The sequence below is a fragment of the Onychomys torridus genome, chromosome 4 (genome assembly GCF_903995425.1).
Source record: "Onychomys torridus chromosome 4, mOncTor1.1, whole genome shotgun sequence".
In the NCBI taxonomy this organism is placed as follows: Eukaryota; Metazoa; Chordata; class Mammalia; order Rodentia; family Cricetidae; genus Onychomys; species Onychomys torridus.
The window spans coordinates 4698110-4725718 of NC_050446.1; the positions used below are offsets into that span (position 1 = coordinate 4698110).

Below are 27609 nucleotides of genomic sequence, written 5' to 3' on the forward strand. Positions count from 1 at the left end.
GTGGGGGTGTGGAGGGTGTCAGTCATGCCAGCTTGGGCTATGTAGTGAGACCCTATCATTCATCAACAAAGAAAAAATTCTTTTTTCAGAAGAAGTACAATTATCTAGAAATAAAACACACACACACACACACACACACACACACACACACACACACACAAGTGAGCAAAAGTTGACTACAACAGAGAAGTGTAAAGAGCCTAACTTGATATAAAGCAAAACAGAACTGGAAGTGCAAGATGAAACCATCCAGTGAGCTCATGCACACCAAAGCCTGGCGAGCAGGGTGTGTAAACCCTGAGTGGGTCCGTCATAAGGTCTTAACACTGGAAATATTGAAGTGAATCAGAAGAGAGAAAAGATTGAAGTTGAAAATACCAACTTAGCCGCTATGGAACAGTTCTAGAACACTGTGAGGCAATTCTTTCTAGTCCCCCAGTAACTAGCAAATACACCATCAGCAATGACGTGTTTCTAGAGATTTTAGCTTAAAGAGTTATCTAACTTTTGGTTTCCTTAAATGAATTTATAGCCTTCATATGTTATTATTTTCAGATCTTATTTGTCTCTGTATAGGCAACTGATGTAATTTTTAAATTATGGTTACTTAGTTTTATTATTCAGTTGAAATTATTTTAAACAAAAATGACAGCTTTAAAATATTTTGGGGGGGGGGAATCAAAGTTATAGATTTGAGCTAAGGCAACCAAGAGCTCTGTCATGCTGTGAGTGTAGTTCAGGGTGTCTATGGATGAAGTCTGTTCGTAAAAGAATTGATGGGACATGTAGGTTAGCATATGAAATCTCAGAGCTGGTGATCAGTTGAGTACTTGGCAGCTTATAGATGTTACTGTCATGTAAGTTACACCAGACACAGAGTGTGTGCCACTGTGGATAAACAACAGGCACACACGCAAGAGGCAGAATCCAAATGCAAACATATGAGATGCCAACTCCCCCTCCCCATGCCTTGTAAGTAGTGCAGGGAACCTGCTTCTGAATAGATTTACAGAGGTTAATTGGGCTGGGATAGTTTATATTGTGTTACACATTAATGAAAATGCTGATTTTGAGCTGTCATGACTCCAGTGCTTTTTATACCATGATAATTATTTTAAAACTTTGTCTTCTGTGTTGTTGAAAACATCTTGGCAGAAAGCCTATGTGACCTGATTAAACCTATAAATTGTCAGCTGTGATCTATCGTACTCAGAAGAGGTTGCTGACTGGCACCACTTGGAAGTTCTTGATGTAAAAGCAGAATGAGATTGAAACTACTGTGCCCAGGACTCAATTGCTGTGTCAGTGGCACATGTTGAACTCTGTATTTGGTGTCCTTGTTGTGCAGTTGTTTGCTGGCATGTGCCTAACAATGCCCTTTTAATCTGTATTTTAGTCTAGCTAATTGCTTCATATTGAGTGTATTTTTCTTTTGAGATTACATGATAGAAAAGCCATCTAGTCCTGTTTATTTTCCAATTTTTGATACAGACTGTGGATTAAAATTATTTTATGGAATTTCCAATTCTATTTCTCTGACTGTATAGAGAGACAGATTAACCATGCTTTGTGAGTTTGTTTATATCTCTGCAATATTTTCTTCTTCTTAGGTCCTCCTTCCTACTTTATGCATGAATCATTTAAATCTGAAGTTCAGATAATCAGAATATTCTAAGATCTTATCTCTTCTAAGAGTCCAAGTTGGGGTTAAATTATGAAGGGGTGTATAAAGAGTCCTAGGATGCATGTAAATGTATTTTGAAAGCAATTCTCATAGTCAAGCTTGTTTAGCAAATGTGATCGATGAAGCTCTCAGCATGAATTGTAGTACGCTGATGTTATTTGATCATTTTCTCAAATAAACAAAATACTCACACTGTTTGTCCTCTGTCTCTCGCTTCTTCTCTCTGTCTTTCTCTTTCCTTGAAGGTCTCAGCATCAGAGGAGCCCAGGAGGAAGACCCTCCCGACCCCCAGCTAATGAGACTGGACAATATGCTTTTGGCAGAAGGGGTTTCAGGTCCTGAGAAAGGTGGGGGATCGGCGGCAGCAGCTGCAGCCGCGGCAGCCTCTGGAGGTTCTTCAGATAACTCTATTGAACACTCAGATTACAGAGCCAAATTGACCCAGATCAGACAAATCTATCACACAGAACTGGAGAAATATGAACAGGTCAGCAGCCGCCATTCCCAGTCCTGCACAAACCCTCTATTGCTCTTCTCCTAGACTGTACTAACCAATTCCAAGGGCCATAAGGGGTAGGTGTTAACACAGACTAAAATAAGCAAAGATGATGTACAAAACCAGGAGAGTTGTGGGAGATGCTTTGAGCTTATGGGGGCAGAGTTAACCCTCATATCCCTTTGTTTCAGTTTTATTCATTCCTCACATTCATGGTACCTAACTACCACACCTGTAAGCCCTTCCTTCCTTCTAACCTCACACTTGGTGCCCTGCAGAGCTCTGTAGAATTCAACCTAGTCACTGTCTTTGTTCATAATCTGGAGCAGCTGGCAAAAAGAGAAGCATCATTACATAGTGAGCTTTTTGATCTCATACACTGAGTTCTAGGACTCTCATAGGAATTCATTCTATGGACTGTGCTAGACTATGTGTAAGGGGCTTCTGGAATCATTTGAGGATGAAATTCCTGGTTAATTGTGACTGTGCCAGGACAGGGTAGACCAGGCATTGTGTGCTAAACCCTGATCACAAAGAATAGGATTAAAAATCTTCTCAGCAAACTTACTAGCCAGACTTCATTGAGCCTCAGGCATCTTTGAGTTTAAATATGTCATTGTTCAATCTGCTAATAACCGAAAGTCACGTTACCAGTTTAACTCTAGCACACTATTGGTTACCAAATGACTCTAGGTTTCCAGAAACCCATATTAGTTCAAATGTGAGGGAACTAAGTGATTCCTGGACTCAACGTAGTATGGTAAAATGTGGGTAGTCAATTTTTAACGTATTTTAGTTAGTAATTTAAAGCTAAAATTCTACTTAGATTAAGGACTTCTCATTTAATGAGGATTTTCATTTGCAAGATCTTTAGAGGATTCACTATGATGTCAACTTGTGAACATACACAAAAACAAAGAGATGAGTTGAGTCTTATAAAATAGATACTATATGTTAGCAGTTATTCATAATGCCTATACATTTTAGTGGGAACTGTGTGTGTGTATGTGGGGTAGAGGGATGTTCCTAATGACTTTCCTTTTCCTTAAAGAAAAGAATTTTAAGAGTAGTTTTAGGTTCATGGCAGTATTATCTCAGAGATGTCTTCATGCTCCCTGCTCCCACATATGCATGGCTTACTTAGCACCACCTGCCAGAGAGGTCTGTTTGTTACAGCTCATGAACCGGCACTGACATATCAGCACCCCAAGTTCACCTTCTGTTATGGAGCTCTCCTGGTCTCATTCAGTCTATGCACTTGGAGAGGTGCATATGCTTATAGCATCTGAGAACATTTCCACTGTCCTAATGGTCCTTGTAGCACATTCTTTCTGCCTCTCCCTCCCTTCCTCTCCCCCTCCCTCCCACCTTCTCCAACTTCCTTTCTCCCTCTCTTCCCTTCCCCCTTCACTCCTTCCCCATGGATCCCTGAAGACTACTCTTTGGGTTTCGTACTTATTTTTCACAGTTCTCTGAACAATTTCAGTTGTATACATTGGCCCTCTACACCTGCCTTTTCTAACATTCTGAGAATGATAGTATTAAACCAGTGCTGCATCTTTATCCCAGAGGTGAGTGCTTTGAGGAAGAGTAGAAAGATATAGTGTATGTTAAAATGAAATGCAAATCAATATTACAAAATTTTCTATTTGGGAGCAAGACTTTCTGGGATTCAAAACTATATTTTATTTGTAGGGATAAATTTTGGTAGAGAATGTTTAGATAATAAATTTGGAAAAATTATTGTGTATGTGTATGAAAAAATCCAGCTTTCTGATATGACATGAATAATTGAGAAAAAACAAAATAAGTCATGGTTGAGAGGTTGCCCTAAGCATAAACAGTAGAAAATGGTTCTAATTTGTAGTATAATCCTAATTACCTAACTTTATGTTAAATAGATCTATGCATATTTACCAGGCAACTGTCACTAGTCACCTTGCATAGGAACGGGTGTATCGGGGCCAAATGGCCACACTGTTCTGGTTGTTCCTGCCCTCTGTCACTGTACTCTTCCTTCACACTGGACTTACTGCTTCTTTAGATGGCCCTGTTATAAGCTGGGTAAAGCTGGCATCAGCAGAAGGCAAGGACTCAAGCCTTCTTAGCTTAGAAATACCCTAAAAATGCCCATGAGGCTTCAGTAGCTTCAGTCTCCGCTAATACCAGAATCAGCTCACCAGTGTGTGTGTGTGAGTGTATGTGTGTGTGTGTGTTGCCTTAAAAATGCACATTATATACAAGTTCTACATAAATTAATCAATTGTATTTGAATTAAATATAGAGAAGTAACAAATTTAATTGTTATAATAGACCCAATTTCTGGATAGAGTTAGTGGCTTCATGGATTCTTTAATATATGTTTCCTTTCTCATTCTTAACAGATCAGAAGGACATGTATAGACATGAGGAATCTGTGCAGCACTGTAGGCAGATTATGAAGAAGTGATCATAGATTGAGCTGAATTCCACTTTACACTTGGTCCTGGAAGTTTTCAGTTGTTTATAGATGACGTGTGGGGTTTGACCTCTTGAGTTGTCTTTGGACAGCTTTAGAGCTGTGTTTCTGCCAGTGCTGTTTTACAGGAAGAAGATTCCCTCTGTTTAGACCCAAGAACAAGGGGCTTTGATTACTTGTATGGTTAAATAGAGCTGAGGGAGGGCAAGGAGTGACATTTCTAAAACAGATAGTATTGTATTTCCATTCAGTGTCATCCACCAGGGTCAGAGTCAGGCATCAAATCAGGTTCTGGTCATATGCTATCCTTGTCTATTGGGTTTTATTGCTCTACACACAGAATTGGAAGATAATGCAGGTCTTCATACTCAGGCATCCTAAGATTGGCCCATGTTGGTTTGTGTTTGAGATGGGAACAGAAACAGATGAAAACAACTATCTTAAAGACTTTCCAAAAAAATGTATTTTCATCTTAAAAGTGATCAGGAGGATGCTGAATGACAGAGCATTTACCAGGAAGTAGGAATACCATGTATTTCAAAGCAGAGGCTTTGTTGGAAGAGTCTGTGAATCTCAAAGAAATAAACCACATCAGAATCTTAAGCAGTATTTACTCTGCTGTGTTTTGCAATGAAGTTGTAATGAAAATGTATCTGAAGTCTGCTCAGATTTAGATTGCCATAAAATTAACAAACATCAACACTGCAGTAAATTAAAGAGCCTCGCAAGTTAAAACGCAGCCACACTCACAGTGAACACACTAGCACTGCAGCAGGAGCAAAATCACATCTAAGCTGCAAGGCTCAGTTTTACATATTAGGGATGGATTGTCTTTAGACTTCTCCTCTTTCTCCTCCAGAAAATGTTCTTTGATCATACATCTCTATTTCACAGACTCGGAAATTTGATGATTTGGGAGATAATCATCCAACTTCACTCATAAATGTTTTTGAGATATTGCATGTTGGGTATGTATAGTGAGTTATTTTAATATTACCATCACCCAACGAGGAAACAATCCCATTCTCCTTTGGTCTTGCTGATTTGACACTGAGCTGGAATATGATAGCTTCCCAAAGCTTGCAGCAATACTTCATCTTGAGTTTATTGCTTTCTTCTGCTTGAGAGACAAACCTCTATCTTCTTCATTAGCCACAAATCTTGGAAAATGCCTTTACTATATTTTTCAATGTTCCTATGGCTAGAGCCCCATCTATTAGAATAAATCAATGAATTCTGAGTGAACGTAAGCCCTGGTGCTAATGAGTCGTCTTCTTAAGAACCAAGGCTCTTGGTTGAGCTGTGCTTTCTTGGTTTCTCTACCTTGCTACCAAAACAGAATGGACACACTAGTTTTTGCAAATCAGATTTGACCTCAGTGTTTGTCCTCAGTTGAAGAGGAAAAGATATATCATGCTCGATGCAACTCTCCCACTCTGCTTGTATACAGGCAATTCGTGCTGTAATTTACAGCTGCTATAATAGAGACGACACATTGAAAGCTATCTACTATAATTATATTGAAATACATTTTTGCTCAAGGCAAAAGTATTGTAAGGTTCCCAACCCTTGTTAAGCATCTGGAAAGCTGCTCTCTGAATTCATCCCAAATCCACTAAAGCATTAGAACCAGACCTGAACTCTGAATGTGCTCAAATCCAGGTGCCATTTGGCAATTGCAGAAGACTACGAGAACTTACTACTGAGGTTTCAGGAGACTCCTAGAGAATGGAGGGTAGAATAATTTTTTTGTTTTTTGTTTTTTTGTTTTGTTTGTTTGTTTGTTTGTTTGTTTGTTTCTCTGTGTAGTTTTGGTGCCTGTCCTGGATCTTGCGCTGTAGACTAGGCCGGCCCCAAACTCAGAGATCCGCCTGACTCTGCCTCCCAAGTGCTGAGATAAAGGCATGTGTTACCATCACCTTGTGATGTTGGGAGGATTTAAGCCACAGTAAAGACTATGTTTGTAGTTTTGGAGTACCCCTACATTATATACTTAAATTTTCTGGCAAAAATAATCTTTGCTTGTAAAGAGATTTTATTTTATCACTTTAAAAATGCTGATGTTACCATTGGGGGATACATCTCAGTGGAAGAGCCCTTTGGCGTGTATTCGGTCCTAGGTTCATTCCGTGGTAGTGACAAAAATGGTGCTGCTTATTGCCTTGTTACCACAAATGCCTAGGTCCATCTTGCCTTTCATAGTAGTTAAACAGATAAACAAATGACACTAACTGGTGTAAAGTTTGTATTTCTGTCTCCGTAGCAAAGCTCTTTTCACCCATTGCTTCATGGGAAGTGTCTTTAAGGTCTCAAGTGTGCTGAGCAAGTGTTTAACTCCAGTCCCTTTTACTTATATCAAGACAGGGTCTTGCTGAGTTACCTAGACTGGCCTTGAACTTGTGAGCATCTGGGATTACAGGCGTGTACCAGCATACACAGCCAGGTTTTACCTACTGGCTTTCATGCCAAGGACTTTCTTACTTGGAAGGAATATTTGCATATTTTCCTCTTTTTCTCTAAGTTACTGGTTGGTTGGCTGTATATTGATCTCATTCCAGTTGGCGTATACAAGATCTTTAAATGTTAACTTTTATCCTCAAATAAGAATTTGTAGATTTAATAAGCATTCAATGAATATGAAAATCTATAACATTAGAGTAAAGTCATATGAGGTTATCAAAGTGTCTAGAAACTGAACAGTTGAAGTCAGATTTTAGGGCCAACTGCTGTTTGTTTGAAATGGGGTCTCACTATGTTGCTGAGGCTGGGCTCAGATTCCTGGGTTCAGTGAATCTCCTGCTTCAGCTTTGAAAGTAGCTGGGACTATAAGGATGCAAACATCATACCTGAATGGGCATCTACCCTTAAGCAAGAGTTATTCTTTCTATCAAAAGTAGGTTTTAGAATGGGGCTTATATGAACTGTTGCCAATAATCATCTTATGAAGATAGTTTTAAAGATGGTTTTTAGAATTGATCACCAAACCATTTAAAAACTTTATTTAAAATATCAGTGCTTGTCCTCTGTTTCACAGTTTCACATATAATTATGTATATTTAAATGAACAGAAAAGCATTGAGTCTTGAATTTCAACGGAAAAAACACTATCACAATTTTTGTTTGTTTGTTTGTTTGTTGTTTTTTGAGACAGGGTTTCTCCAGTGTAGTTTTGGTACATGTCCTGGATCTCGCTCTGTAGACCAGGCTGGCCTTGAACTCACAGAGATCCTCCTGGCCCTACCTCCCAAGTGTTGAAAATTTTAGTTTGGCATATAAATATTTCAAATATATTTTAATATCAAGGAGACAGTTTTGCAAGTCAAAAATATCACCATAACATTATCTAGAATCTAAATATTTTTTTAAAAATCCTGGATTATCAGTTGGTTTCTGTTTTCTAAAGAGAAAGGAGTAAATGGCAAGGAAAGAGGCTTATAATAAGAATTGGTTGTAATGTCTTATCAGATGAAATTTTCCATGACCTAGGTAAATTGTATCAATATAGTGTATGTTTTAAAACACAAACATTTATCCTAGTTTTTAGTAGCTGGATTGAGAAGAAAAGGGGTTTCTGCCAATATTCTCATCAGAAAGTTCAAGACGTCAAAACTCCTTTTCCTAAATATTCCAGTTAACCAAGGTAACAGTAAAATAATGAAAATAGTCTCTATTATGTATGTAGCGATGCAGTCTTGGGCACAGGGAGGTATGTGAGCATCCTGCAGTGTAGACAGCAGCAGTTGCCAGCATCTGTTTGGGTGGCCCTTCCAAACAGCTCTGGAATCATTTGAGCATCCACTCTTTTCTGTTTTTATGAAAGGACACCTTTTAAAGAGTAGATGATGAGGCACTCTGCTGTGTTTTCCTCTGAACCAGTACAGATGATGATGAAAATGAGGCTGTAATTTACTTTCAGTGGTGGAGGGAAAAAAATATCGCTTTGTCTAAAGTGTATGCATCTTTCTTAAGGGTGTACCCAGATTTTAATTATCTAAATGTAAATACTTAACGAATTTTACTTAGAGTAATGAGCTAAAGTGCATACCACATAAATGAGATGTTCTAATTAATCATGTATGAACTATTGGCTTAAAGAAAAGCTCTGAGTTCTGTGAGTGCTGGGCTAATGCCAAATTGCTCATCAGCATTTTCATTCATAGATGGCTTCATTTAATAAGTTGGAAAACATTAGCAAATGTTCTAGGAAATTATGAGTTTTTAAAGGCAATTTTTTTTTCTTTTAACCTTTTTCTTTTGTGAACTTCTGAATGCTTATTAGAGATCACAGAGAAAATACCCATCCTGGAAAGGGTAAAAATCAGACAAAATAAAGAAAGCTACTCTCTCAAAAATCATTCATGTGATGTCTTAATTACTTACAGTGACATATGCCCTGCCGTGGTGTAATCATAATGTATAAGTAGGTTTACAGGAATCTGCAGAGTTCAGTGAAGAAGTTAGAACTACTTTTATACTCCTGCCCAGCCGTTCTCATAGTTTGCATTTGTAGGGCTTAGATTCAACACTCTTGAAGACCCCTAACCCCTGGGGACTTTGGCTTGGTAGATTCTCTCTGTCAGTATTTATCTTAATAGAAATTAAAGCCACTAAACTCAAAACATTCATTAATCACTTAAAAAATAATAGCAAGTATTACAGGTTAGCCTAATTTTTTAACTTTATTTTTTTTAAATACCTTCAGTTGGGTGTGGTGACTTATACCTTTAATTCCAATATTTGGAAGGACGAGGCATTGGCCCTCTGTGTTGTAGAGGCCAGCCTAATTTATATAGAAAATTCCAGGAAGGAGGAAGGAAGGCATAGTGAGATCTCCCTGGTCCCCTCCCCACAAAAAAAGCCAACAACAACAACAACAACAACAAAAACCCCTTCAAACATTTGTAAGAAAAACATTGCTTTTTTCCCTTTTTGCAGACACTAATTTATTTATTGATTTATTCTTGATTTCACTTCCATACTCAGTTGTCATACAGTTGAAGTTTATAAGGGATTTCTGGGTTTACACATTGGAAAAGAGAAGAGATGGCTAGATATCAACATCCTTTTCGGGATAATTGTGGACATCCTCTCTTATACACAGAAACATGACAAGTTACAGTTTTAACAATGAGCTACCAGGTGGTAATCCAAAACTGTATGAATGAATGTGTTGTGTTCTGTTCCTAGGGAACCCATTAGTCTAATTTGTACTTTCAATATATTTCCTCCCTATGCACTATGCATGCTTTTGTAGTATAGTGCTTTGATCATTTTGGAAGTATTAACTCACTGGATGAAGGATATCTTATATGTGATAATGCACATCATTATACAGTATGACAATAGACTCGTTAATGTCACCACTATCAGAAAGTCTCCAGGGAAACTATCAAGGTCACAAGTTTTCAGAAATCCAAATTTCCGTTTGAAAACTAAAATTTTGTCACTGGCACAGATTCTGCTGGCTAGCTGTTTGAGTCTATGTGATGGACCAACTCACTTGGTTAATTTCCGAGAGAATATCTGCCAATTAGTCATTGTTTTCTTTTCATATAAAAATAGCACTCTGGGGAAAAGTGACTAAACGATGAATTTAATCATACGATAGGTTTTCTTGAGCCAGTGACCCTTTGATATGCAGAAGAGTTTTCTGTGTGCTTCCCCTCATCACACAGAATATTAAAGACATGCTTGAGGGTTGAGATTTAATAAAATGAACAGTCTGTAGTCTTCACTAAGAATGTTCTTGAATGAGACTAGCCTATGTGTTTATGTGACAGTGTGGTTGTGATGTTTGTTGTCTGTCTGTCTGTCAAACTATTTCAAGGATTACCAAGTCCATTGGTTCACAACATACTCCAGTGCTGCACTGCCCCATGTCACAGTCAGGAGCCATTAGCTACAGGAAGCTAGTGAAGTATGTCAAGTTAAACTAGTCTGAATTGATGTGTAAAATATACCCTGGATTGAAAGGGTGCAGAAAAGGATATGAAATACCTCAGTGACAGTTTTAAAGCATTATGTATTGAGATGTTATTCATGAATTGTTTGAATAAGATATATCATTAAAATGAATTTTACCAGATTTCTTAAATGTTGGCTCATAGAGAATTAAAAAAAAAAAAAAAGTTATGTGGATCACTGTATATTTTATTGGGAAGCACTGCTCCAGAGTTATGAGGTTTTGTGGCCAATTAGGAGTAAAGTTAGAAAATCTGTCCTTAGGGATTTAGTGTTGCACATATGTTGGCATAGAAACACCCAGCAGCCCTGCAAAAATATATTTCACAGCTTCAGTTATCTTATCAGTTTCCAAACCTACTGTACCTTTGGACCATCTGTCAACATTCTATGGAACTATAGAATTTGCTAATCCTGTGAGAAATAGTTCAACATTTTTCATTTTACTTATGAGAAAACTAGAGGCTGAGGTTGTCATATTACACAATTTGGAACTGATCCCCTTAGGGAAAGTACAGGAAATAATATATACATATCTTTCTTGGCCACGTGGCCACTTGCTTTCAGATTGGTATAAATCCAGATTGATAGTGTAATGGGGGAAATTTACTTTTTAAAAGTTTGGTGTCCTTAAAGACAGAAAAGCTTCTGGAGTTTTGTTTTGTTTTGTTTCTTTTTTGAGGCAGTATCTCACTTTGTGTGTTTCTAGGCTGGCCTAGAACTCACTCTGTAGACTAGACTACATCAAACTCATAGAGACAATCCACAGAATTCCTTAATATTTTACTGTATTGAATATCAGGACAACAATTATTGGCCCTTAAAAAACATATAAACTGTCTTTGACTCTAAAAAGAAAGCAAACCAAACCCACAGAGTCTTCTCCTCAGAAATACACAGGTGCACACAGCTTGTGTTTGAGTTTTAGGAGGTTCCTAACAATCTTTTCCTAAGCCTCTCCCAGGACTGCGATTTAGACGCCTTTGCTTATGGTGCAGGCTGCAGGGTTTATGGATGTTAGCCAGCCTGACTCTCGTTCTTGAACTGTGGTATAAAAGCCCACCAATCTGTAGGTATTCACTGGGTGTTTGCTATGCGTTTTGCACAATTTCACTCTGAAGAGTCCTATATAATATGGGCCACTTCTCATAAAAATCAAGTTCTCACAATTTAAAACATTTGAAAAATACTTCAAATGAATGAATAGTGAGCACGTTACTATTACCTCTTTTTAGAAAGTATATAGCAAAGGATAGTTCTTCAGTGAGCAATTAGGAAAGCCATTGTTCTAACGGGTGATGCTGAGGGTGATAAACGTTATGGCAGCTTCAAAATGTGTTTTTCCTGTGGCCTTAAGATAGCAGATGCTTTTTTTATTCAGGGTACAGACTGCTGTTTGTTTACCAGGAGTGCTGGATTGCAGTGTAGGCCCACTTAGATGTACTACAGTATAGGCAACTGAAAGAGATGGGGTCTGAGGATTGCAAGCTAAAATGTTCCAGACTCAATTTGGATTCTTGATCTCTTGCTGCCTCTCCCCTGAAGAACTGAGGTGCTTTCCACAGGTGGTTTTGTTCACTGAGGCCTGCACTGTGGATAACTGATGTGTTGTTATTAGGATGCTTGTTGTACAGGCTTGTGTGCTTACTCAGATCAGCTTTACCATCCCCAGCACCAAATCAAACCAAATAGGAATCTGCGAGTTCTCCTGTTCTCTCTGCCATCGCTCCTCTGAACTCAACAAATGCTGCATTGCTAGGCTGTTACACATGTGCTCTTCTTCTGACCTCTGTCTTCATCTGCAAAACTCCTTCCCATTCTTTATAGTCCACTAAAACATCACTTCGACCATGAAGCTTCTGGGTGGTCCTTCTCCTCTGGAACTAGTGAAACACTTATCACCATCTTTCCATCAGCCTTCACACTGGCTTTTTTATGTGATAAGTAATGTTCCACCTCATCTCTGAAGGCCAGCTCTGGAAGGGTTTTAACTTCATGATCCTACAGTAAACATTTGTTGAGTAAACACAACACCCTAGAGGAAAAGAGGAGCCACGAGCATGCATTTGGTAGGAGATAATAGCCATGCATTTCAATGGGAAACATCATCTGGACGTGGAGCAAGTCCAGGTGGGAAGGACAATTAGGATCTGGTCCTTTGCATGTCTGCCATTCAGTTCCGGAAGTCTTGCTGTTTTAACTGTGCTGCCCCCTTTCCCTCAGCTGCTTAGTTCACACCCTCCCTACTCACTGCCCAGTACTGCTGGATATTGCTAGTGAGGTGGCGATTCAGATGGGTGAATGTCTGGGTGTGGTAATACAAAGTTTCAGTTTTTTAAGGAGTGTTTTTTTTCTCTCCTGTTACAGGCATGTAATGAATTCACAACACATGTGATGAACCTTCTCCGAGAACAGAGTAGAACACGTCCCATTTCCCCAAAAGAGATTGAAAGGATGGTGGGCATCATCCATCGGAAATTTAGTTCCATTCAGATGCAGCTCAAGCAAAGCACGTGTGAAGCAGTTATGATTTTAAGATCAAGATTCCTTGATGCCAGGTATGTGCGGCCATGAATCTTCTGCATGGCTTCCCCCTTAGCTCCTTGTTTGTTTTCAGAGAAACTAGCTGGTCAATCTTAGATTCTTCAGGTTGGCTATATGAGTTCTTTTCTGTGAATAGATATGTGATCCACCTCGTGGTACCCATGCATCAGACAGCCTTTTCTTGTCCTGGAAGTGTAACTCAAGAGCTGTGGATTGAGTGACTCTGGAAATGGGTTGGGTTAGTGCTGCTGCTAGCAGCTTTAGGGCTAATTACTGTGAAGATGCCTCTGGGACATTTCTCAAGCCAGGGGTCTGTCCAGCTATGGAAAGGAATTTCTATTTTATCTTCTTTCTTCTCCCCTTGGATTCTGACAGAAGCCATCATTTTCATCTAAATCTCACAATACTAACAGAAATATGTGAGGCAGTGTTGCAGCTAGAAAACTAAGGCTATGAACATCTGTATACCAGACCTGTATAAGATCCAAGCAGGACATACTTTCCACCTAACTGTATGCTGTTTTCCTGATGAAGCCAAGTTCTGTATCCCCTGGCCCTGCTGAACCTTCAGCAGGGCTCTCAGTCTTCTTCTGACATCTCTCACACTGGCTTTCCTCTTTCTTGGTCTAGTGGTTCCTGTTCACCCTTCTGTACCTAAGCTAGCCTAAGACCTTTTCTCAGGCCCCACTGTCCCCAGGCTCCCTCCCTACAGCCCAGTCTCATCATCCCTCACCCTCAGTACCACTGTGTTGCCCCATGCTTTGTTTAAAACAATGGTAGCCTGTTGGATTTGGGGATGCAGTACAGTTATTGTAAAGCTTAGCATGTGTGGGCCCTGGGTTCTATCCTAGTACCAAAGGACAGGTCAAATAAATACGTAAGCAAAAGAAGACTACAGTTAGTCACTGCTGGTTAGCTCATATAAGCCCTCCTCTGGTGTTGAAGGCTCTATTTGTGTGCTCTGTTCTTTATTGTTGTGAGCATTTTCTATTTGTTTTGTGCTGAAGATAGAACACAGGATCTTGCACGTAGCAGGCAAGCTTTGTACCAGTGAGCTACACCCTCAGCCTTGCTGACAGTTGTTACTTTGAGATAGAGTCTCAGTTGCCTGATTGTCCTGCCTCAGACTCCCAAGGAACTGGGATTACATACAGCAGGTGTCACCACACTTGACTGCTTTAAGATTTACTATTATTTCTAGGTTTAAAGTGCCAAGATCATTGTAGAAAGTCTTGGAAATGTATAAACTAGAAAAGAGAGTGCATCCATAATTTTGTTCTAAAAGTGTGTGTGTGTGGGGGGGAGGTGTTGCAATGTTTCATTGTGTTTCCTTATGCTTTCTCATTTGTTTGGTTTTGTTGTTATTTTGAGACCGGATTTTACTGTGTAGCCCTCGATGCCTAGAACTCACTCTGTAACCAGGTTGGACTCAAACTCACAGAGATCAGCCTGCCTCTGCCTCCTGGTGCTGGGATTAAAGTTGTGAGTCACTGCTCCCAGACACATAGTTTATGTTTCAGCATTTAACTTATTCTCACTAGTCAAAGTGTAGCTTGCTCCCCAGCCCTCTCTTCTTCCTTCTTCAGTTCCTTCCTTGTTGTGTGAGACCATTAACAAGGCAGGCAAAGGTATGTTCCAGTTTAGCATGCATTCTACCTGAGGAGAAGGGTAATGAGCAGGTAACACATGCCATCAAGTAGAACCCTATTTGATGATCCAGTGAGTGTAATAGGATGAGAAGGCCTTGATCTCTAACCTTTGATTTGTCTGCTGTGGGTTACTTCTCAGAATGGAATACTTTTTACTCCTCTTCCTTCCAGTTTTTCATGATACCCCACCAGGCCACAGAGTCATTGAAAGTCAAAATTACAGCAAACTTATATGTCATCAATTATAAAACCTAATTGATTGATGGGCCATATAAATGCCTATTTTTTATTTTATGGATATCTTAAAGATATTTTATTAGAAGTATATCAAGGAAAAATTATTACACAGTTATATTTGGAAATGGGACGTACTTTTTTCCATAAATGACTGTGACTTGTGCTCCTATTTTCAAAAAAGGGTGTTTTTTAAATTGTAGTAAAAGCTCACTTTCATTAGCACAATAAAGTTCTTGCAACCTTAAATGTTGGAGTGAGAGATTTAAAAGATTTCATTTTTATTTTTTATTATGTGTATATGTTCATGTCCAAATGTGGTTTTGTGTATGTGGGCATATTTTCATTTTTAAGATGATTTATGTGTTTATTTATTTGTGTGTGTATAATATACATATGCAGTATCTATGGAGTCCAGAAGAGGGTGTCAGATCCTCTGAAGCTGGAGTTCTAGGAGGTTCTGAGCCTGATGGATGCTGGGAACTGAACCTGGACCTCTGGACCAGCAGTGAGCACTGTTAACTGCTAGACAGTCTCCAGCTCCACTCACCACAGTTCCTGTTAGTTCGATTTAATAATATTTTAATTAATTTTTGAGAATTTCAAAGTATTTTGATCATATGAATGATTATTTTTATTCATGCTTTTAGCAGCTGAAGTTACAGTTTGGGAGATGGCACGAGGAAACAAATGTTTAATTTTTTATCAAATTTGAGCATTTTTGTAAAAAAAAAAAAAAAAGCTATTTAAAACACACATCTTTGTGGACTCTGCTAACATGCTTTCTGTTCTTCCCTGTGGATGCTTTCCTGTTCTTGTCTACATGTATGTTTGGTTTTTACATAACTGCATTCATAATGGTTTCCTAATTCACCTAATGGTTTCCTTTTCTTCCACAAAGAATAAGAACATTATAACCTTGAACGAACCGAGCTAGAATAATAGAGTGGCAGAGCTGAGAGAGAGGATGCTCCTGTCTCTGTGCCTGCTCCCCAAACCCCAACCCCAGTGGTGGTGCTGGGCACATACAGCCCTGGGACTGATGTACAGTGCACATTGTCATGAGGCACAGCGTTGAGAGTGTGGCACCCTGGGGAAGGAGTGAAACCAAGGACATATATATGCTTAGTGGCATTTCTAGGAGGTTTTCCTAAAGAATAACAAAGCATAGGATGTTCCTCAGTCCTGTGCCTTCTAGTAAATGCAAATCCTATGCTTCAGTCTTTCACTGAGGTTGGACTCTTGAGTGACCTCCTCTGTGCCAAGAAGCCAAGTGCATTAGACAAGTGTGTGTCAGTGTAAAACATTCAGGAATAAGCTTGTGTGGCTGGTGTACCCATGCTGTAATTCACATGGAGCTCAGTCTGTGCTACCCATTAATCTGTTCTCTGAGGTTTTTAGATGTTTGCCAAAACTTCCCCTGGACAAAATCTCTGAGTCAAACTTGACTTCCTAGAGATTTTCTTCTCTTTTGTCCCTTTACATTTTCCATTGTCCAAACAAATGCCTGGCTGTCATTTACTCTCTTTAACCCTGGCCTTGTCTGTGGACTTTATGTTGTAGCCATGCAGTAGAATTGAATGGAATGGCCAAGTTGGGAGTGTGGGAAAGGTTAGAGCAGACAGTTGGGAATCTAGGGGCTGTCACTCAGCATCAGCTTATTGTGTGCCTGGTCTTCCAGTTTTCCACATCCAGCTGCAAAGGTGGAGTTTTATATGCAGGCCTTCCTGTGAGCGCTCAACAGGGAATGCCTACAGCTTCATATTAGTATCAGTTCTGGACCTTTTCCACCCTACTTACTCCACCCCCTGCTTATCAGGGGTACCTCTCTAGTGGTCCCACCTCAGTGTTTTGTCTTTCTTTTCAAGCCACCTGTGATTCCTACAAAATATGAATTATTCTTCTCAGTAGGTTCCCCTTCTTCTACCCATTTCATTACCAGATAGATCCTGGGGCTCCCCTCATCCCCCAGGACACAATGATTTAACCTTCCATAAAGTTAAGAAATTTCAGAACAGAAACCTGTGATTTTGTTTTTTGTTTTTTGTTTTTTTAATCAAACCTACATTAATCACTCTCCTGACTGAGTGCTGTACCTAACTGCTACCTTAGTGATACCGTGGTAACCAGCTAATCACACCCTTACACCCACTTTTAGGAGTGCAGGATATCACAGTTGAGAAAGTCATTGAGATGATTTGAAAGCAAGTGTTGAGAGGATTATCTAGCGAAGGCGTTTCCAGTCACAGAGCAGCTAATCTAAAGTGAAATCTGACAGATGTTGGTTTTCGGGCGGGAATTCTTCAAAACAGAAATAATAACCACCAAATATGAGCAATGTTTTTGCTACCCAAAATATGTTGTTAATAAATATTTGGTTTCCTGATATTTGCCCCATATGCACCCCTCCAGCTGAAACAGCAAAATGTGCTTCTCTGCTCTTTCCTTTGTGAGGAACTTGTATCAAAGTCCAAGCAGTTGCTTAAGTGGGGAACCCCTAAGTCCTTCTTGGTGTATGTTTTTTCTTCCCCTCTCTCCCCATCCCATTCCTGTACTGCCCCATCACTTCCTACTGTATCTCCCTTCTAAGTGGATATTGAATCTTAGTTCTGTGGCCCTCGCCATGAACTAGCTTACCATCACCTCCAGCTTGACCCACCGGTAAAGCTGAATTTTCAGTAGTCTCTTCATGTCCTTCTGTGTTATCTTCCAGCGGTTCTTGGTGTCAGCACGCCCTTGACATGAGTGACATGAAAACTGTGGTGCAAGCCTGTAATCTCAGCACTCAGAGGCAGAGGCAGGTGGAGCTCTATGAATCTGGTCTATGTAGCAAGTCCTAGGCCAGCCATAGTGAGACCCTGTTTCAAAAAACAAACAGAACACATACACACACACACACACACACACACACACACACACACACACACACACACACAGCAAATATAAAAGTAATTTTTTAAGAAACAGGAAAGTTTAAAACCTCAATAGCTCCCTGTTGCACTTAGACTAAAACCTGGAACAGCTTGTGAGTCCCACACCCTCTGTCATCTGGCCCCTCCTTTCCTTCCAGGCCATCTCCCATGTCCCTAACTTTTTCTGAACCACAGCCTCTTCTAGCCCTTTAGACTAATCAAGTTCTTTTGCATCTCAAAATCCTCTCTTCTGCCCACTTCTGTTCACCTCTCTTTGTCTAACTCCTATACATTTCCAGGTCTCAGATTGATTTCCTAAGGACATCATTCCTGGCCCTGTAGCCTATGTCCTGTGTCTCTGTTACATACTGTCATTTCACATCACACTGTTTCCCCATGATACTTTGTATGGTCACTGTGATGCAAACCTACTGATTTCTGTGTTCTTTTGTGGGGAGGTGTTTGAGACAGGTTGAGACTATGTATCCCTAGCTGTCCTGGAACTTGCTCCGTAGACCAGGCTGGCCTCAAACTCACCTGCTTCTGCCTTCCAAGTGCTGGGATTAAAGGTGTGCACCACCATATCCCAGCTGATTTCTGTGTTCTTATTTAATGTTTTTCTACCCTCTTCCTGACCTCCAGGTGCCTGTAAGTTCTCTAGAATGTGTCTGGTGTTTTTTTTTTTGGGGGGGGGGGGCAGTGGGGGGGGGGGAGTGGGGCAGCGTGTTTCAAGACAGAGTTTCTTTGTGTAGCCATGGCTATCCTGGAACTTCCTCTATAGACCAGGCTGGCCTTGAACTCATGGAGATCCGTCTGCCTCTGCCTCCCAAGTTGCAGGTCTTGAATGAACTTTTGAATAAAGAATGAGCTGAATTGTACTTCATACTTTTGTACTTTTCTGAGTCACGCTGTAGCTAGACAGTGCTGGGCCATGCTTCAGAGGCTACCCGGAGTCTTTCGTAGCTCTTACCGATGAGTCATTAGTCCAGTTTCTTATATGACCCTAATTAATTGTAATTGGGTAACCCCGATAGCTGTGACTTACTTTTTCCTCCCTGATTTTGTCATAGACGGAAAAGGCGGAACTTCAGCAAACAGGCCACTGAAATCTTGAATGAATATTTTTACTCACACCTCAGCAACCCCTACCCCAGTGAAGAAGCCAAAGAGGAGCTGGCCAAGAAATGCAGCATCACAGTGTCACAGGTAAGGGACACCATAGGCTGTGCTTTCCTGGGATGCGGGACACCTGTTTGCTTAGGGCCTCATCTGCTGTCATAGCCAAATGGTCATCTTCAGAAAAGCTATTTTAAAATTTACCTGTTTCCTCAAGTAATGTGAGAAATCAATGCTTAGGTAATTTTTGAAAATCACTAGTTGACAGGGAGTGAAGATTCTATCCATCTTCTGGCCCCCAGTGTCAATCTGCTACTGATAGGTAAGTGTGCCATGGGGAGAGGCACAGTCATTTTCCTGTACATGTCATATAGGCCTGGTTCCCTGACCTAGATAACCGACCCAAGGTGCTTCAATAAGAAAACCCAGTTTATTTGTTGCCGATGAAGTTGAACTCTTGGCTGAAAGCCTGGAGTTCAGAGAGCTACTTGTGGGTAGTTGTGCTATAATGCTGGAGTCCTGTGGATTTCTTTCCATTCTTCCTTCTTACTCAAAGTTGTGTTTCTAATTGAGATACTTCAAAAAATGACAAATAACTTCATCTTTAAAACTATAAATACAGTCTTCCTCAAGGCTGAAAAGATGGTTCAACAGTTGCTGCTCTTCCAGAAGACCTGTGTTCAGTTCCCAGCACTCACAGCACAGCTTATAAGTATCTGTAACTCCAGTCACAGGTATCTAATGCCCTCTTATGGTCTGTGTGGGCCCTAGGCAGGCACTTGATACACAGACATATATGCATGCATAACACTCATACACATAAATAAATAAATAAATAAATTAATTGATTTAAAAATATTCTCCTTTATCCATTGAAAAGCAGTGTGTCTGTGTCAATAGGTATAGATATGTGATTACTTGCTAAATATTACAGTAATTATTTACATAGCATATATAATATTAGATTTTATTAGTGCTATGAAGATAATTTCAATCTACAGGAGGGGGTATGGAGGTGAAATACAAATACTAAGCCATTCATGAAACTTGAGCATCTTCTGATATACTGTGAGACCTTGACTTGAAAAACAAAACAAAACAAACAAACAAACAAAACCAAAAAGAAAATAAAAGAAAAGCTAACTCTCCCAGAAGTTCATGATCAGAATTCTAAAACAGTATACTCCAGCTACATATTAAATATATTTGTCTGTGTCTTAGTGTCTTTGCTGTGCAGAGACACTATGACCACGGCAACTCTTATAAAGAAAGCATTTAATTTGGGACTTTTTTACAGTTCTAGAGGGTAAGTCCATGATCATCATGGCAGGAACAGACAGGCATGGTACCAGAGCAGTGGCTGAGAGCTTTACATTCTTATCAGTAAAGAGCATGCAGGAAGAAAGAGACTGAGTTGGGTGTGGGCTGTGGTAACCTCAAAGCCCACCCCCAGTGACACACCTCCACCAATAAAGCCACACACCTCCCAGTCCTTCTTAAACAGTTCTATCAACTGGGGACCAAACATTCAAACATGAGCCTATAGAGCTGTTCTCATTCAGACCACCACATCCTGCCATATAATAGATATATTTCTCCTATACACTTGAACCCAAGACACAAAAGAATCTCCTTTGGATTCTAATTAAGGTCTTATATTATTGTCTTATGTGATTGTTACTTAAGAGAAAATAATAGCCTGAGTTTACAGTGATTTTGTTTTGTTGTTGTTTGGTTTTTTTTGTTTGTTTGTTTTTTGAGACAGGGTGTCATTGAACCCTGGATGTCCTAGAACTAACTCACTAAGATCTGCTTGCCTCTTCCTCCATTCCTGCTAGGATTGGAGGCCTGGGGCCATCACTCCCGACCCTGGGCTGATTTTTTAACTTTTCTTATAATGTTGTTTCCAGAGCAACCTTGATTTGTAATTAGGATTTCATTTAAGGCTTAATTTCCTTCACTTATTAAATTGTATCTTGATCCCTGCCCAGTTTATTTTGAAAATGTTTTATTTAGTGTGTTTGCAGGCACATAGGTGCTGCCATGTGTGTGGAGATGGAGAACAACTTTCAGAAGCTGGTCCTCTCCTTCCTCCTGGATCTTGGGCTAGAACTTGAGTCTTTAGGATGGTCACTTTCAAATACTATGTCACTGATTTGGATTTCCAGGTTCAAAGTCATGTCTAATAGGAAATGCCTCTGTCCAGGCTGTGTAGCACTGACTGCCACTTGAAACATGAAGTAGAATGTGATAGGTTCCAGGAAAGAGCAAACCAAAAGTGTTTCAATTTGAGGTGGGTTTTCTGGGGCTTGGGTGTTGAGTTGTGATCTTGTTCTGACAGGGGCAACATAAAGGAGGAAGGGCTAGTTTTGGCCACAGTTGGAGGATGCAGTCTTTCATGGCAGTGAGATGTGGTGGTGGGAGTGTGTAGCTGTAGGTTGTATTATGTTCACAGCAGAGAGAAAGGAACTTTGATCCCCACTGTGGCTTGCTCTTTTTATCCAGTTTGAGTCACTGGGCCATGGTTTGGTGCAGTCCACATTCAAGGTGGGCTTTACTTTGCCATTAAATGTCTCTGAAAAGGACCTCACAGACAGTCCTGGGTGTGACTCGCAGGTGACTCGAAACCCAGCCAAGCTGAGCATAACAGCACAGTGCATGTCCCCAAGTGCTGAGCCAGCTGACACCAGAGCTGCTTTCCTGCTTGAATGTTGTGGGTCCTTCAAGGTGTCCTACTCCCGCTCTGTTTGTAGCCTTTCAACAGTGTGTCTAACACTGGGGAACAGCATACAGTACATCCTTTCCAAAGCTCTGTGACCCGGATTTTTTTTGATAGCTCTAGTATGTAGCAATTTGGATGTAGTTCTAGGTCATCTTCAGTACATACTTGGGAATTAGCAATAAAAGGTTTTCTTCTGGCTGTTCTGTGAGATTTCACTTCTAAAACAGACTAGGAACCTATTAACAAGTGTTTTAAAACATTGTTTAGTGCATTCATTTGTATTTGTTTCTATGCTTTGGAAAGCATTGAAACAGCATTTGTCAGTATGGCCTGGCCAGACTGAAATTTGGGGCTGCCTCCTGCCCAAACCTCCACATGGAGGTTTGGGCATGTGTCACCACACTTGGCTTTTTAAAAAACATGTGTTTGTTTATATGTGTGAGGGGGTGTGGTTGTGCAATGCACAATGGCACATGCATGGAGTCAGTTCTCTCCACCATGTAGGTTCCAGAAACCAAACTCAGGTCATCAGGCTTGGCAGCAAGTACCTTTCCCTACTGAACCATTTTGCCAGTTCATACATGGTTTCTATGCTTCTTGTCTTTATTTGAAATGAAGTCTTGCTGTCTTGCTTAGACTGTCCTTGAACTTATGGGTATAATGGTCCTCATGCTTCTATCTTCCTAGTAGTTGGGGCTACAGATGTCTACTCATTTATTTTCTATAGGTTATGTTTTGAAATCCTCCTAGGAATTTTTGAGGAAAGGGTGAAGAGACAGAAATAACCCAGAAATGCTCACCTGCCTAAGACACTCTTCTTGATCTTGTCTCTTCATCATAGACTTTCAGCAATCAGTGTATGTATTCATTTAAATTGTGACAGCTTTCTGAATTCACCTACTTCCTGTCTAAAAAACTTAACTTTCCTGCAGATCCCTCTTCCTGTATCTCTGAAGTGGATGACACGGTTATTCTGTTAAAAACATTGGTTCTATCCTTATAGTTTTTAGTTCAAGTTCATGAGAAGTGAAAGCAAATACTAAATTTTGTTTCATTTCATATGGGTGTTTGGCCTCCACATGTATCTGTGTACCTTGTACATACCTGGTACCCACATAGGCCAGAAGAGGCCATCAGATTCCCCTGAAACTGGTATTACAGACAGTTGTTAGCCACACATGTGGGTGCTGAGAATCGAACCTGGGTCCTCTGGAAGAACAGCCAGTGCTCTTAACCACTGAGCCATTTCTCCAGACCTTAGCAAAGAATTTCTGTTTCAGGTCTTAACAGGTCATCTGTCCTGAAAAGAAAACAATGTGGCCTAAAGAAGAATTATACTGAAACACAGTTATACTTAGACACCAGAGCATTTACAAATCTACCTTAAAATACTGAAAACAGATTCCAAGAACAGTACAATTTTGATATTGCATATGAAACTGAAATTGTATTATTATTTCTGCAAATACTTTAATAATTAAGAATTAGTAGGATCCAGGCATAGCATCCACTGTAAATTAATAAAGAAAGGCTGTGAAGTCTCTGCACCTTCCTGGTGACAACCGTTTTAGAAGTGGGGAGAGACCTCAGTGACACCATAGAACATACAAGTGGTGACTCAGATGAGAACAGCCCCGTTCTCAGTAGCAGTCAGGAAAATGTCACTGAAAACTACAATGCACTAACACTATACATTGCCTAGATTGGCAAAAAGTCAAGTCTAACCATGCCAAGGGTTCTAGGCCTGTCTACTGCAGCAGGGACCACTATTTCCTGCCAGAGGACAGGTTATGGAATCCACTTCAGAAATGCCCATGCCAGTCAACCAACAGTTTCACATCTAGATGAAATTGCCCTGGAAAACCTCTCACCTAAGCGGTGTGTTAAGATGTTGGAAGAGGGTTGTTGGCAGCACTGGAATTTCTGGAAACTCGAAGTAGACAGTTGTTCGTTTGCCTAACATGGAGGACTCCCACGTGGCGCCCTGCACCAGTGGGAGGGGGAGTCCAAGTGTGTGACCTAGAAACATCATGTCAGTGAAAAGACCAGTCGCAGAACACACAGAGTATACGGCCATCTCTGTGGAGTCCGAGGTGGAGGAGACACATGACCAGATACAATGAGCCGGGGAGACTGACAAAAGGAAGAGCAGGCCACGTGGGATGAGGAAGGATCTAGAGCACTTCACTGGAATTAATGAACCTATGCATATGAATTAAGAAAGCCAGGCATGATGGTGTGCACTCTTATTTCTAGCACTCAGGCAGAGGCAGGTGGATCTCTCTGCGTTAGAGGCCAGCCTGATTTACACAGTAAGACCTTGTCTCAAGAAAGTCAAGGAAGTCTTTGTCAGTTGTTCAACTGGTACTTGGCCTTACCTAATAGAAATATGTACAGATATTGCAAAAGATTCATAACTGGAATGTCCATGGCAGAGGTAGTCATGACAGCCAAGACATGGTACAAATGTCCACAAGTGGGGAAATGGGTAAATCAGTGTGGCTTATTTGGACTATGATTCAGCAGTGAGAATGAGCTACAGCTCTGTATAACTCCATAATGCTACAGAATTGTGGTTCCATTTGTAACAAGCTCAGAAATAGGCCATGTTATCCTTAGGTGCTGGAGTAAGGGCAGCAGTTGCCCTTGGGGGAGTACTGAATGGAGTGGGAAGGAGTGCTTCCTGATCTGAGTGTTGGGTTCCTGGGTGTGTTTGTGTTATGAAATCTATCAAGCTCTATACTTGGAACATATGCCTCCTTTTGTATGTATATTTTTCATATCACCCAAAGATTACATGCACTGTGACAACAGATCTACTCTTGATGTAAGCTTCTGTGGGAAATTATAATGAGGTAATATGAAGGGGATAGCAAGTTTAAAAAGGATAGATGCTAAAGGAAAGAGACATGAGTTCTACTAAGTAGGTGAGGGATGCCACCTCCTGAGAAGTCTTGGCAGAGTTGGAGAGCTGGACACTATGTGTAGCTGATGAGGAGCACTCCAGGGAGGCCACAGCAGCCTGAGCAAAGGGGACTACAAGGAGCTACTAAAGAGTCTGGTGTCCACACGGCTGCTAGGCAGGGAGTCAGCTAAGAAACAGAAGAGGAACACTATTACCTGTGTTCTGCCAGGACTGCCATGGTGGCTGTACTGAAAACATGGGGGTGAGTGGAAGCTGACGCCAGCCCACATGCAACTGTAGTGATCTAGGCAGAAGATGACAGTGACTTATACCAGTGTCGGTGGTGGAGAGGATGAGCTGGGCTGGGTTCTGGATGTACTGTGAGAGAATTGCCTGCAGGATCTGCTGGCAGCAGGAGGTGAGGAAAAGTCAGCTATGACTGACATTTTTATCCTGAGCATTGGGAGAGAGGTTTGGGAGAGAGGTTTTGGAGAAAAGAGTAAGAATTTCTTCTTGTATGCATTAAGTTTGTGTCATAGCTCTCAAAACTCACATGTGTAGAAACACAAATGGATAGGAGAGTGGAGACAAAACCCAAGGCAGTCCTCCATTAATTCACAATAGTATGCTGTAAATACAAGTCCTCATTCAGCTGCACCAAAATGAAGCCTCAGTTCATCTGAGAAGCTGGAATCCCCTTTGACACAGTAACCTGAAGAGTCACAAAAGCTGTTACTGCAAATTTCACATGCACCGAGACTCATACTTAAGTTGTCACGTATTCTTAATTAGTAGAGCAGATATTAATATACTTTTATTTTGGAGTAGAGCTAACTCACATGGATTATTCAAGCTACTGAGACACAAAGCCTCCATTGTTCTCCTGATTCCGATTTTGAGTCTATCTTCTCTGTTAGGTGTTTTTAGAATGAAAAATGTTAATTTATTCTTCATTGCTATCATACTGAAAAGTACTGTAATGAAAGACTGGTTTTTTTTTTAACAGAAGAGAACCAGAAACAGTAGAGGTTAAGTGACATTGGATTCATTTCTTCATTCATGCCGTTAGCATATTCCAAAGCCTTTTACATTGGTGCATAGGACCTGTCTGTTAGAGTCCAGCACAGAGAACACTGCCCTGCTCCTTACAGATAAGGGGGCTGAGGCTCAGAGAGTGATTTGACAAGGACTGTCGTCGCAGGTCTTTGTGAGTGGCGGAACTGGGGTAGAGATGCTCAATAAAAAGGAGGGAAGTGGATTGTTACCTTTTTTCCTGCCCGTGGCAGTGTGGTTCCTACATCCCAGGGGCCCAGGCTAGAGTCTGGGCTCTCAGGAGGCCTGCATCCTTTCCCTAAGCTGCTGTGGAGAAGCTAGGCTAGTTAGTAGTCTGAGGTCTCTTACTCATTAAACTACTTATTCCAAAGCAGTGAATATTCAGTAAGCTAATTAAAATTTGTAAGTAAGATTTCCTTATTAAAGAAATCTATTAAAACAAGAAGAAGACCGTTAAAGTAATTATTAGAACAGGGGGGGAAAAAGATGACTATCAAATTGCCATATCTGTTTCAGTTGTCCATAAAGGCCTTTTCAGTTGCTTTGGCAGCAGACACCAGCAGAAATGGATTTCAGCTGTAAGTGTGCTGTAGATAGACCAGAAGCAGCTTGGAGAAAAATGGCTGCTATTGTGTTACCGAGGTTCTTTCACGCTGTTTTAAAAGACGACAGACTCTTGTTCCAAAAGCTCCTGTTTTGTATCCTTGTGGAGGTGAGACTGTCATTAAACAATGTGTGAAGAATAAAAGAGCCAGATGTAAAAATATGAGAGTGCTTTGAATGGGCTGTAACACCTCGTGCAGACCAGGGGCACCTACCTGAGTGATCTGAGGATGGGCTGTCTGCCCTGCATAGTAGGGCTTGCTCCAGGAATGTCAAGTATGCATCTTTCAAACCGGGCTTTTCTAAGAGAATCTCTACCACTCCTTGTGATCCCCAGGCCTAAGAGCACAGGGACTGTTCTCTTGCCATGGTAGACTTAAGTGGTTTTGGATTCTTCTGCCCTAAAGGAATCTTCATCTGAATGTGGGCTTTCCAGCTTTGCCTCCTTCACTCTACCCAGTCCTCTCCTTCTGTGTGAATGTGTGTTCCCTCCACTCCCTTTGCATGCTGTCTCTCATCACTGCATCTCACCTTTCTAGTGCCTTACTTCTGTGAGGCTTGTCAGGGCAGTAGGCTAATCTGTAAGTCAGGATCCCAGCAGAAAACAGATGGCATGCTCAAAATAGAATAATGTGAGACAATTTTAATAAAGTGTCTATTTATAAAACTGGGCAAAGTATAGGGAAACAATGGATGGTGTTAGCAGTTGGTTCTGTTGATGCCTCTTAGCCCCAAGAGATACAGGAAGGGTTGCCAGAACCTAGGAAGGATGTTATATGGAGAAACCAGTAACAAGCTCTGAGAAGAGGCAGCTTTACAGCTAGGATGCCAGGGGAGTAGCTACTGTGGCCTCCTTCCCCACCCTTTCTCTTATCTCCTAGCAGCCTGCAGCAACTGGCAAGCCTGAGGCAGAGGGCAGCCCCAGGGCCCACAGCAGGGTGGAGAGCAGGAAGAAGGAGTGATCAGAAAATAGATGGTGCAGCCTAAGGGCAAAGACCCAGATCAGTACAGGATGCATGCCCAGGCCCTCTGGCATCCCTCTGTATGATGGTGTGATGCTCTCTCCCAGAAACCTTCTCCAAAGGTGCCCTTGACAGCATTTTTCTTTTCTATTGGCCACTTCTCTGTCCCAACTCACCTATCAGCTGTGCTCAGACACACTGAGGAGAGGCTTGCTTCCTGCTGACAGCACCAGGAAAGGCTTGCAGGAAAGAGGATATGGATAAGATGGCCACAGAAAGAAATCAGGGAGAAAAGGCATTCTAAGCAAAG

At 40.8% G+C, this 27609-nt stretch overlaps 1 protein-coding gene across 2 annotated transcripts in view; it reads left to right on the forward strand.

The window, feature by feature from the left end:
- The window catches only part of Pbx3 (PBX homeobox 3), a 190730-nt gene that overhangs the window by 142392 nt on the left and 20729 nt on the right, over positions 1 to 27609 (forward strand). For both annotated transcript variants that reach the window (XM_036184530.1, XM_036184531.1), the window contains exons 3-5: positions 1930 to 2171; positions 12967 to 13157; positions 19009 to 19144. In XM_036184530.1, the coding sequence (XP_036040423.1) occupies positions 1930 to 2171; positions 12967 to 13157; positions 19009 to 19144 (569 nt within the window). The remainder of the gene's footprint in view (positions 1 to 1929; positions 2172 to 12966; positions 13158 to 19008; positions 19145 to 27609) is intronic.